Below are 12,340 nucleotides of genomic sequence, written 5' to 3' on the forward strand. Positions count from 1 at the left end.
CATTATACTTCACAAAGCAGGTTCACATTCATTTGTTCTTAGGCTTCAAATTATTGCTGTAAATTTATTTTAAAATAATATGTCCAGTACATAATCAGTGATAACCAGATAAACCTCTAGCTTCTGGCGTGACAAGACAGAAACTTGTGTCAGACCCTCCTACTAACATTGAATATATACTCTAGGCAAAATAATAAAGATAACTGTATGAAAGCATGGAGACTGATCAAGAGTTAGAAACCTACAGGGAGTATCATCCTCAAAAAAAGGAAGTCCACCAAGTGACTTCTACATGTATAGGCTTTTTCTCTGAAGATACTCAGAGTTCACTGCAGTACACAGGGAAACAGCTCTGTCAGCAAGCGGCAGTCTTACTAACTGAGGAAGCAGCTTTTGGAGTATAGAGATGCCAGAGCAGCTGAAATTGAGGAAGAAATTTAGAAAATGAGTAAATTACAGAGAGAGGAACTCAAAATCTGCATACCAACTCCCCTCAAATCCTTAGCTATCTTCTAAATGGCACTTGTGCAGGGTGAGACTTCAAGGAACCTACTGAGAAAGTCAAATATCTGGACAGAGATTTTGGCAGCTGTCACAGTGTTAGGGTGACCGAGTTTGGAGTTCAGGACCCACAAAATAGAGAGTTTTGGTAAATGACTTTGGGTTTCGTTGAAATCCAAAAGGACCACACCTTAGCCATAAGCACCATATCCCAGGACTAAGAGATACGGCCTAGAATTGAGAACAGGATGAAGTAATCCTTCCCTAACCAGACTGCCACAGGATCAAGACTTTTTGCCAAAAATTTAATCGCCTGCCAGAACAAACTCAAACTATTACCCTTTAAAGATAATAATATAGTTCTGTGTATTGTATTGTAAAATCCTTTGTAATGTATCAATCCCAAATGTTCAGTATACAAACTCTTAGGTTTAAATAATCCACTATCTTGACCTCCCAAAGTGCTGGGATTGCAAGCATGAGCCACCAAGCCCAGTTTAACAAATGTTTTAAGCTTAATGAAAAAAAAATTTTTTTAATGCCAGTCTAGGAGTTAGAAAGCTCAAAAACTAGCTTATAAGTACACAAGAATGAAAGCAAGAGGTCAGTTAGCTAGTTAGTTATTACAACAGCTCAATTTAAAAGAGTGCAGTGTCCAAGGCCTTGCATGGTGGCTCATGCCAGTAATGCCAACATTGTGGGAGGCCACGGTGGGAGGATTGCTTGAGCCTAGGAGTTTGAGACCAGCCTGGGAAACATGGAAAAACTCTGTCTCTATAAATTAATTAATTAATTAATTAATTAATTGGCTGGGCATGGTAGTGCACACTTATAGTCCCAGCTACTCTGGAGGTTGAGGTGAGAGGATCGTTTGAGCCTGAGGTTGAGCAGAGGTCGAGAGGAGGTTGTGGTGATCTGAAATTGCAAGACTGTCTCAAAAAAAAACAAAACGTATCGTGTACAGTGGTTTGGACCAGGGCGATGGCAGTGGATGTGGAGTAAAGCGAATGGATATGCCATATATATATATATATTGCAGGTCGAACCTATATGATTTCTAAAGGTTTTTAAATGGGTCAGAGTAAAGACAGTATCAAAGATAATAAAATAAACTAAATTCCTTGAGTGCCTACTGTTTCATCGCTGTTCATATTTAATTCTCACAACAAACCTGAGTAGGTACAATTAGCACCCGTATCTTACACGCCATCCGTTTCTCCAGCCTTAGGACTGGGAGTACAGGCGGTGGTTCTTGGGACCCAGCTAATGTCCAAAAGGAGCCGGGTCAGGAATTCCAAGAGGTGAGGGTGGGGAGGCGGTAGGGGAAGGAGCTAGGGAGGCGACCGCAGGGGCAGGGCCCGCTCGCTATTGGCTGAACTGCCGAGGAGGGTTAAACAGATTCCGCGTCGGGGACTGGTGGGAAGCTTCAGCCCCGCTCAGCCCCTCGGCCACGGCCGTTACCTTCACTGAGACTCGGCCGGGGAGTGAGCACGCCGTGCCTGGGAGGATGCAGCACCCACTGTGGCCTGGGGGCTCCGAGGGGCTCCGGCTGCTTGTCTGCTTCCTGCTGCTGAACAGCTGCCCAGGGGGCTGCAGCAACATTAGTGCCCACGGTCAGGAGGAATCCTGGGGGGTGCGGGCAGGGCCCGGAAAGCGATCCTGAGAAGTGGGGGTCTGAACGGGACCTCCAGGCTAGGAAATTTGGAAGTAAAAGAATGTGCTTAAGGACGTGAGAAGAGAAAAAGGTAGAGAGCATCTCGCGGAAAGAGGCGTAGGCGTGGGATAGGCTGGGCGTATGGGGTCTGGACCCACGAGAAGGGCGTTCAGGGGAAAATTGGGGATTTGGAAAAGAGGTCGGAAAGACAAATGGACAGAGAGAGGTAAAACTGGCCTATGTGGCCACAGGAGAAGCAAGAAAGGCCAGAAAAGAGATGACCAGGGCTGCGGGTATCGGGGTCTTGGCTCCAGGGAGAAGGCTGGGCGGGGAGACGAGCTAGGGCTTCCTCGTGCTGTGATCCGATTTCCAATAAGGGGACCGCTAGGCTGAGGGAAAGCAGGATGGAGGGGGAATGGGACCGTCCTTCTCCCCGTCCCCTGCACCAACCCGGGTAGACACCGCGCTGACTCACGCGCCCGACTGCGCAAACTCGAGAATTCCTGCGCAAACTCGAGAATTCCTGCGCAGAGTGCACGGGGAAGAGAGCGCAAACTCCTAGTCTGTCGCCCCTTCTCACTGCCTGATTTTTTGGGCTTAGAGGGCAATGCAGCGGATTCAGGAACAACTGTGAGGGGAGGCCTGGTGGCAATGAGAGGATGAGGGCCGTGGGGAAGGACCGCCAAGCCTTGCGGAGATGCCTCACCCACATTCCGCCCAGCGCCGCCGCCACGCCGACTTCCCCACCTTTCAGCCCCACGGACAGCGCCAGGCGCGCTCGGGGCCCAGGCCGAGCCCGTGCGGGTCACCACTCCGTCCCACCAGTCTGGTAACGCTGCCTCAGAGAACCAGCTCCCCTTCCCGAAACTCTTTTCCTTCTCCTCAGGGTGTTGGGGGTTCCACTCCTTCCTTAAGGAGGCTTTCTCATCCCCAAATGTCTCTACTTAAAACTTTCTTGTCACGCTCACCCCCCAGGAAATTATTAGACATCCACTTGATTGGGTAGGAAAATTCCCTTTTTTAAAGACCTGTCCAGAATGACTCATGGTAACTACACTATAGCAAAAAACAGACTGTCCTCCAGCCCCATCTCACTTATCTGGAAGAAGGAAGGTGTGCATAGCATTAGGGGTTCTCTTCCCCAACCCCTGTCCTTCCCCCATGCACAACTGGGCAAACTGTGGGTTTCAGGAAAAGGATGCAGACCCTCAAACCCTAAACAAATCAATACTTTTTCTTTCTAATGATTCCAGGCCTTCTCCCTAACACTTCCAGGCTTCAATGACTTCCCTAAGATGAAGCTCACCTGTTTCCCCAAACCCCACCTACCCACCTGATTACCTTTCCCGTGTGCTTAGCTTTCTGAGCCCCTGCTCACCTGAACTTCTACCTTTGCCTGTAAGTTTGGTTCTAATCTGTAAGTTGGTACCAAGAGTGAACAAGGCCCAGGGGCTGAAGAATATGGCAAGTGGTGATGGAGGAAGGGAAAAATTAAAGAAGGAAGACTTGAAGCAGGCAAAGGTGCTGGTAGGGGGAACAGAGGTCAGGGGTCCAGGAGCAACAGTACAAGGAACCTGCTTTTCTTCAACTGAGATGTGGAAGGCTTCTGGCCAGATTCCTTGCTGACACCACTATTTTGCCCTTAGATGGTCAGGACCAAGTAGGAGTAGGGCAGCTTTGGCCCCTCCAAGGATTTGCCACCCCAGTCTTCCAGCATTTACAGGTTGTGTTCCAGCAGATTTTGCCCCAAGGTAAGTAAAAGCTGGAGAACAGAGGTTGGGACCTGGTTAGATATGGGGAGGGGGAAGAGGGGCTATCTGACCTGAGGACAGGCTTTCTGTTCCCCAAATATCTCTACTTAAAACTTTCTTGTCACATTTACCCCCATGGGGATGAGACAGGAGTAGGGGTGGGATCTGGATGGGTGGACTATTTGCACTAGAACACCCTGGAAGAGCCCAGTAGAGGCTTCTAGGGAAAAAAACACCTGAAAAAGGCCAGCATCCAACTCCTTGAGACTAGTCGCCCCTCAACCCCGGTACTATATGAGCTTTCCCAAAGCCAGGACTCCTCAAGTTCTCAGCCAGGAAAACACTCACCCACTTCAGCCTCTGAGTAGGAAATTGTATGACCAACAGATGGAAGGAATGAAAGGGAGTGGAGAGTCCATTGGCAACATGTGGCTGACCCTGTTTTAGAGCAGAGTTTCATGAATGTTGGGGAGGAGAGAGTCAGATAGGAAATCTTCCTTGAGTTCATATTACCACTGCTAATGCCTAATATGTGCATAGTGCCTTAGAGCAGTAGTTCTCAAAGTGCACCCCCAGACTGGCAGCATCAACCTCACCAGGAAACTTGTTAGAAATGTGAATTTTTGAACTTCAGCACAGACCTACTGCATCAGAAGCCCTAGGAATGGGAAACAGCAGTCCGTATTTTAACAGACCTTGCAGGAGAGTCTGATGCACACGCTAAAGTTTGATAATCACTGCCTTGGCATTTTCTAAGCACTCTTTACATTCCTAACCTCATTTAATCCTCACAATAGCATCAAATGAACCAGCAAAGAGACTGTCATCATAATCCTAATTTGAATATTATATGCTAGGCACTATGCTAAGCAACTTTAATACATCATCTTGTTTAATTCTTTCTGTAAAATGTAATCTAATGTGTACTTGAGGGAAAGGTTGATCTGATCCCTGGAGTGGATCTGAGTGTCCCAGGTGTCAACTCACCCCATCTTTTCATCCTGCAGGTCTGTTCTGGAAGGATGATATCACCCAGGATGCCATGATCCAAAAGATGGAGCACACCAGCAGACTGCATCCCCAAGATCCATGCCTGAAGGATGGCAAGGCAGTTTTCCCCACTAAAACCGCTGGGGTGAGGTGCGTGAGACCTGTGGTCATTCCAACCATTCTGGTAGACAGACGGAACAGGGAAGGAATGTGTGCTAAAGCTGCGGGTAGAAGTTTCCAGGAGCACTGTGAGGAGAATAATTCAGAGGTCCTGTTTGGAATCAGCAGAGAACAATTTCATGATCCATTAGTGATATCTGCAAAGGGAGGGGAGGTAGGTGTGGCAAGCCTAGGTCCAGTGTGTCATTCCCTGTCTCTTCTAGAAGCAAGCAAGAGGAGAAACTTTGACTCCTATTCCCCACAGTGAGTCTCATGTATCTTCTCAAGAATTGTGAATCCCTGACTTTGTATCCAATTGCTTTTCCTGTGGGGCCCTCTCACCCTTTTCTGCCTCCTTCTCAACTCCTGGTTTCCCTCCTCACAGAGCCCCCTGGCCAAGGTGAACAGGGATCAGTGCTTTACCTCCAAAGTGGTTTCTAAGGTCCTGAAACAAGAGGTGGCCAACCCTGTCAAGGTAAGGGGCTCACTTTTTCTTGGGAGGTTGGACCTGTTTAAATGAGGGAGGCAGATAGGAAGAAGAGAATGGGCATTGGGATGAGGGCAGACAGCTGAAGGAAAGATTTTTCCATTCCTAATCAAAGGTACCCCTAATTTCCTGTATCTCTCAGACTTCCTATAGGCGTTCATATGGGGGGCTGGACATGATGCAGGCGCTGGGAGCCTCTAAGGAAGAAATTATCTATAAGATCATGCATAGGCATTGAGTTTAAAATAGGCATTGAGAGTTTAAAATAGGCATTGAAACTGCAGAGTTTTCAAAATTAAAGGTCTTCCTTTTTGCCATATACGCCTTTGTATACAGCAAGTGATAGCAACACTCCCTTGATGAATGGGAGGTGCAGCTCAGAGACCCTCACATTCAGCCTCCCCATTGCTCTACTCTATGGCCTGGGCAAGTCACCCGGGCAAGGCTCTGAGACATCTCCTTGGGATCTTTGAACTCTTCAGAATCCAGAATGGAAACCGCCCATCTAGTACTACCATCCATCTTTATAGATGAGAAATTGAGGCCCAGGCCATGGGATGTACTCAAGGCCACACCATGGGTTTGTGGCAGAGCTAAGACTGGACCCAGGTCTCCTGATTTCCAGCTCTTTCCCCTGCACAGTCCCTGCCCTTCCTCTCAAGAACTGCAGTGGGATTGGGTCATTCCAAACATCAGACTCCTCCACATTGAAAAAAGAGGGTTTTTTTTTGTTTGTTTGTTTTTGTTTTTGTTTTGTTTTGTTTTGTTTTTTTTGGACTAAGACCTAAATTATAAGAAGGTGGCAACCAGAGGAAGATGTAAAGGAAGGGCATCTTAGGCAGATAGGCAGAGAGCATTGCCACTACAAATGTCCTGAGATACCCATACCATGGCATGTTAAAGAATGGACAGAAAAGTCAGTGGCAGAAGATGAGGGTGGAGAATTAGACCCAGGACTGACCACACAGGGGCTCACAGATCATAGCAAAAGGTTTGGATTTTATTCTAAGTGCAGTGGTAATTTAACTGGGAAATTTTAAGGAAAGGAATGTCACAATGTGATATGATTTTAAAAGGCCTCCCTGGTGATGTTGAGGAATGAACTGTAAGGAGAGCAAGAGTGAAAACTGAGAGATCTGTAAGGAGAGGCTCATCCTGGTCCAGGGAGACCGAGGTGGCTTGGATTTGGGTGGTGGCAGTGAAGCAGGGCACCCCCGGCTGGTTGCACCCTCCATCTAAAGGCAACCTGCACCACAGGGGGTTCCAGCTCCTCATACTCTCCAAGGAAACGGATTCCTACTTCCATATGTGGCAGCTGGGCTTCCTAAGCCTGGATTGGTTGCTAGGGCAACATAATCAGAGCTCAGTGACAGAAATGACAGAGACCTACCTGTGGGGGACTGGTTGCCCTGGTGCTCCCTGGAATAACGCAAACAAGGAGCTGCCATTCTTCTCCAGACCTGAGCTCAAGGGCAAACCATGGAGAGATGGGGCTACATGTGAGATCCAAGGGTACAGGCTCTCAGTCAGTGAGCTGTCACCATGCCGAAGGGTTACTCAAATCAGGCTGTTACTACAGTATTTGTGGAAGGAGGGCAGATGAGGGAGGAGCCATCATCTCACATCCTGACTCTAGATCCCTTGTTTCTTCTCATTTTAGGACTTCTCTGGACCATTTCCTACTGTGGGCTGCAACCTTGTGGCTGATTGAGACCTCATGTGGAGCCTCCCTGCCCCAGCACCCTTCCCATTGACCTTCAGAGGGGCAGTTCTTGGATGACCCAGATCTGAATCATTAAAGTAGACTCTCAAGCAAACACTGTCTGTGGGCGTGTCTTGAGGCAAGATGGGTGGGGGTTGAACTTGGCCAGAGCCTCCAAAGGGAGGGAGGTGGGATGAAAACATGGGGTGGGGATGAGGGGAGCACAACTCTTGACTGATGGAAGGCTGACTTCTGTCTTGTTTTCCTTCCACTGATAATTCCTGGAGTGGGGAAAGTGTGAGTGAGACCACAGCTGGAATGGCAGCCCCCCCACCCCCAGCCACATCCCAGCCACACTGTGTGGTCTAGTTGCCCATCCTTTCACATTATGGGGAGGTGGACTCCATATTCATTTATTTTACCCCTCATGCCAGGCAGGCCTGGCCCCTGCTGTTTTTTGAGGGTCCCCACCTCCAGCATTATAGCCCCTGCCAGGCTTTCCCACCCATCCTGTCTACAAGGACCAACAGATCAGTGCTGAGGTCAGAGTGTACACACATTGGATATTCTGATCGTTCTTGCCAGTTTGCTCCTGGTAGCTTAAAATCTTAAAAGGCAGTTGGTAATCTCACCACCCATGCTCAGCCAACAACCAAACACTAGAATGTCCTATTTGCAGAGCTTTATACATCTTGAAGCACTTCCACACACGTTGGAGGCTCACAGGTGTAACCAAATGGGCAGGTATCAAGGCTGGGTTTCTTGGCCAGGCACAGTGGCTTACACCTGTAATCCATCCCAGCACTTTGGGAGGCCAAGGCGGGTGGATCATTTGAGGTCAGGAGTTCGAGACCAGCCTGGCCAACATAGTGAGACCCCCATCTCTACTAAAAATACAAAAATTAGGCTGGGCACGGTGGCTCACGCCTGTAATCCCACACTTTGGGAGGTGAGACAGGGGGATCACCTGAGTTCAGGAGTTTGAGACCAGTCTGGCCAACATAGTGAAATATCATCTCTACTAAAAATATAAAAATGAGCTGGGCGTAGTGGTGCACACCTGTTATCCCAACTACTTGGGAGGCTGAGGCAGGAGAATCACTTGAACCCAGGAGGTGGAGGTTGCAGTGAGCTGAGATCATGCCCCTGCACTCCAGCCTGGGCAACAGAGCAAGATTCCATCATAAACAAACAAACAAACAAACAAACAAAAATTAGCCAGGCATGGTGGCACACTACTCAGGAGGCTGAGGTAGGAGAATTGCTTGAACCTGGGAAGCAGAGTTGCAGTGAGCAAGATCGCACTACTGCACTCCAGCCTGGGCAACAGGGTGAGACTCCATCTCAAACAAACAAACAACAACAACAACAAAAAGAAAACACTGGGTTTCTCTAACGAATTGGAACTTGGCCACACCACATCTTCCCCATTCAAACAACCCAGAGAAACTACATGACTAGTTCTTAATGATCCAGATTCTCAGTCATGCTACTGTGGTTGCCCTTTCCCTTCTTGTTGTGTTCAAGGACGTAGCTAAAGCCAACGTTAGACCAGTCATACTCATTCGTACCTAGTTCTCATCAAATCAGTTAACCCTTGCCACTCATCCATCTTTCCTTCTTACACCTTTCTTTCTCATTCATTTTCAAACATGTATGTAATCATGTGCTTCACTGTGCCTGGCCTTTATGCTGAGTCACATATTTGGTTCCTGCCCTCAAAGACCTTTAAGAGTAGTCAGGGCAGGGTGTGGTGGCTCATTCCTGTAGTCCCAGCACTTTGGGAGACTGAGGCAGGCAGATCACTTGAGCCCAATAGTTTGAGACCAGACTGGGCAACATGGCAAAACTCCATCTTCACAAAAATTCAAAAATTAGCTGGGCATGGTGGTGTGCAGCTATAGTTCCAGCTACCTGGGAGGCTAAGGTGGGAGGATCACTTGAGCCCAGGAGGTCGAGGCTGCAGTGAGCCATCATTGTGCTACTGCACTCCAGTCTGGGTGACAGAGTGAGGCTCTGTCAAGAAAGAGTCAAGAAATAATCAAGAAATTAAGAGGCTCTGTCAAGAGGCTCTGTCAAGAAATAGTCAAGAAAGTAAGCCACATATAACATAGCATCATTCAGGTATCTACAGGGAGTGAATGCAGTGGACACCCCACCCCATATCTCCTGGCCTGCATCTCCATTTGCCTGCAGCTGCAGGGGAACAGTTCTTGAACCTGTCAACCTTCCCACTTCACGTTGTAGGATTCTACTTCTCATCCTGTAGGCTTTCTGGAATGCCAAGGGACTGCCCACCTGTGCCCCAGGCAGCCCTGAAGCACCTGGGATGTAATGCCCCTAGAGGCAACTCTCAAACAGTTAAGGACCAAATTTAGTGCAAAAATATCCCAGATTCCACCAGCCCTTAGTGGACTATTCTGAGGAATGTTCAATATGATTCTTCAGAGGGTCCCTAGTGAGATTCAGCCTAGTTGCCCACAGTGGTAACCTGTTCAGCAATGCACTTAATATTGTTGGCTTTTCTTCCTTCTATGGCTTACTTTCCCTGTCCCTCATCTGTGATTTCTGGAATCATCTCCCACACGAACTACCTGCACCCAAATTCTTATTTATTTATTTATTTATTTATTCATTCATTCATTCATTCATTCATTTATTTTTGAGGCCCAGATCTCACTCTGTCACCCAGGCTGGAGTACAGTAGTGCAATCATACCTCACAGCAGCCTGTCTCTCAGGATTCTTCCACCTCACTTGAGCCCGAGAGACTAAGGCTGCTATGAAAAATTGGAAGAATCCAATTCTTCCACCTCACTTGAGCCTGACTAGCTGGTACTACAGATGCTCACCACCACGCCTGGCTAATTTTTTTGGTTTTTAGTAGAGACAAGGTCTCACTATCAAACTCCTGAGCTCAAGCAATCCTCCTGCCTTGGCCTCCCAAAGTGCTGGGATTACCAGCGTGAGTCAACATGCCCAGCCCAAGTTCTTGTCTCACTCTGCTCTTAGGTCCACACAGACCAAGCCTACTATGTGCCAGACACTCTTCTAGGCCCTGGGGATACAGTTGTGAAAAAGTCAGAGTATCCACTGCCATGGATTTGGTTATAAATCATTGACTAACTGCCTGGGTATAGGGAAGAATCTAAGCAATTTATCTGGCCCACAGAGCATTCAAGTTCTTGTCTCACCAACCTCTTCAACGCTGCGGTGTTTCCCCCATTCTGCCATCCTATGGGCGCCAGCAATTCAGCCCTATTTGCATTTCCCCAAACATGCGCAGCTGGTTTATGCTTCTGGGCCCTTGTATCAGCAGTTCCCTCTGCATATAAGTACCCCATCCCCAGCACACATTGTCAATCTTATCTGAAAAATCTAAATTATCCTCTGTGGTCCATTCTCTGACCCTCCTAACATCACCCCCATGCCCAGAGCAAAGTTGCAGAGGTTGGAAAGGAAAAACCTATAGGGGACATTAAATAATCTGATAATTCTGGGACATGGCGAATGGGTAGGAAAGATGGGAGTTTTTAGAAAGGAAAGCAGGTTCAGTTCCTATTGCAGAGGACTAGGTTATCTAATTTGGGTAGTATCTGATAGGTAATGAGGAGACACTAAATGTCTTTGAGCAAGAGAACACGATGAAAGTTGTGCTTAAGCATAGTGTCACATTTCTGTTTAAGGATGGATTAGAGAACAGGAGAAAGTGGAAACATTTTAGAAAGACTGTTGCAATGGTGGGGGTGTGCCACACAGGACCTGAATGGGAGTGAAAGAGGACATGTATGAGAGATATTTTGAAGGATGAGTTAATAAGCCTTGGTAACTGTTATGGGTTGAATTCTGTCCACCCCCAAAAAACAATCATATGTTGAAGTCCTAAATCCCAGCACCTCCAAATGTGACGTTATTTGGAAATAGGGTTGTTGCAGATGTAGTTAGTTAAGATCAGGTCATTAGGACAGACTCTAATTCAATGTGATGAGTGTCCTTATAAAAAGGGGAAATACACAGTGGCCAGTGCTCATAGTCCCAGCTACTCAGAAGGCTGAGTCAAGATAATCGCTTAAGCACAGGAGTTTGAGACCATCCTAGGCAATATAGGGAGACCCAATCTCAAAAAAGGCAGGGGCAGGATTTGAAGACAGCCATAGCTACAGCAAAGACGATGTGAAAAGTTAAAGAGAATGGAAACCATCCACAAGGCAAGGAGAGAGGTCTGGAACAGATTTTCCCTCACAGCTCTCAGAGAGAATCAACACTGCCAACAGCTTGGTTTCAGATTTCTAGCTTCCAGAGCTGTAAGACCATAAATGTCTGTTGTTAAAGCCACCCAGTCTATGGTACTTTGTTACAGGAGCCTTAGCAAACTAGTGCAGATGACAGGGCTTTGCTGAGAGAGGAGCCTTACCTGAATTTAGAGATGTTGTGACTGAGGGAATAAAAGTGCCATTCACAGAATAGGAATATCTGGAGAATTGGTTGGAGAAGGAAAATGGATTTACTCTGAAGAGTTAAAGCTGGGAGCTCATTTAAGGACATCATCACAGCTGTGTCCTCCTGTCTCTTTCCTACTTCATTACCTTTTCTTTGGATGTCTGATCATTTTTGTCAACACATGCTGTAGTATCTTCTATATTTATTTTTTCCTGAATTTCTGCTTCTGGTAATGATGCACCAGGTCATTACCTCAGGCCCTTTGGATGTCTGATAATTTTCATCAACACATGTTGTAATATCTCCTATATTTATTTTTTCCTCAATTTCTGCTTCTGGTAATAATGCACTAGGTCATTACCTCAAGCTCATACTCCTCAGGCCTCCGCTGAAGACAACTTGTCTTAGACTGATTCCTCCCAAAGTCAAACTGTGAAATAAGGTCTTGTATAGGGGTTGTTTAGTTTGGGAAGATATCACAAGATCAACATAAAGTATAACAATAAAAAAAGAAAATAAAAAAAGAGTGGGAGAATGAAAACAGTGAAACAGAATGAGTTGTAAGCCACTGGGAATCAGTTCTTCTGGGGACTCTTTAAGCATCATGTACAAGAAATACCCTACAATTGTCTTTCAGAAAGAAAACTATTTATCTTC

At 46.9% G+C, this 12,340-nt stretch overlaps 1 protein-coding gene across 1 annotated transcript; it reads left to right on the forward strand.

Annotated features, from left to right (window-relative positions):
* Positions 1–1,861: 1,861 nt before the first annotated feature.
* On the forward strand, positions 1,862–7,372 carry RESP18 (regulated endocrine specific protein 18). The gene is made up of 5 exons (XM_050752460.1): positions 1,862–2,114; positions 3,802–3,906; positions 4,914–5,041; positions 5,441–5,530; positions 7,203–7,372. The coding sequence occupies exons 1-5, from the start codon at positions 2,009–2,011 to the stop codon at positions 7,251–7,253; spliced, it is 480 nt and encodes a 159-aa protein (XP_050608417.1). The 5' UTR covers positions 1,862–2,008; the 3' UTR covers positions 7,254–7,372.
* The last annotated feature ends 4,968 nt before the right edge of the window (positions 7,373–12,340 follow it).

This window comes from Macaca thibetana, chromosome 12 (genome assembly GCF_024542745.1).
Source record: "Macaca thibetana thibetana isolate TM-01 chromosome 12, ASM2454274v1, whole genome shotgun sequence".
Lineage (NCBI taxonomy): Eukaryota > Metazoa > Chordata > Mammalia > Primates > Cercopithecidae > Macaca > Macaca thibetana.

Coding starts and splice junctions, on each gene's coding strand:
- RESP18 (XM_050752460.1), top strand. CDS start 2,009: ATGCAGCACCCACTGTGGCCTGGGGGCTCCGAGGGGCTCCGGCTGCTT. Junction 3,907..4,913: donor CCAGCAGATTTTGCCCCAAG/GTAAGTAAAAGC, acceptor TTCATCCTGCAG/GTCTGTTCTGGAAGGATGAT. Junction 5,042..5,440: donor TCCCCACTAAAACCGCTGGG/GTGAGGTGCGTG, acceptor CCCTCCTCACAG/AGCCCCCTGGCCAAGGTGAA.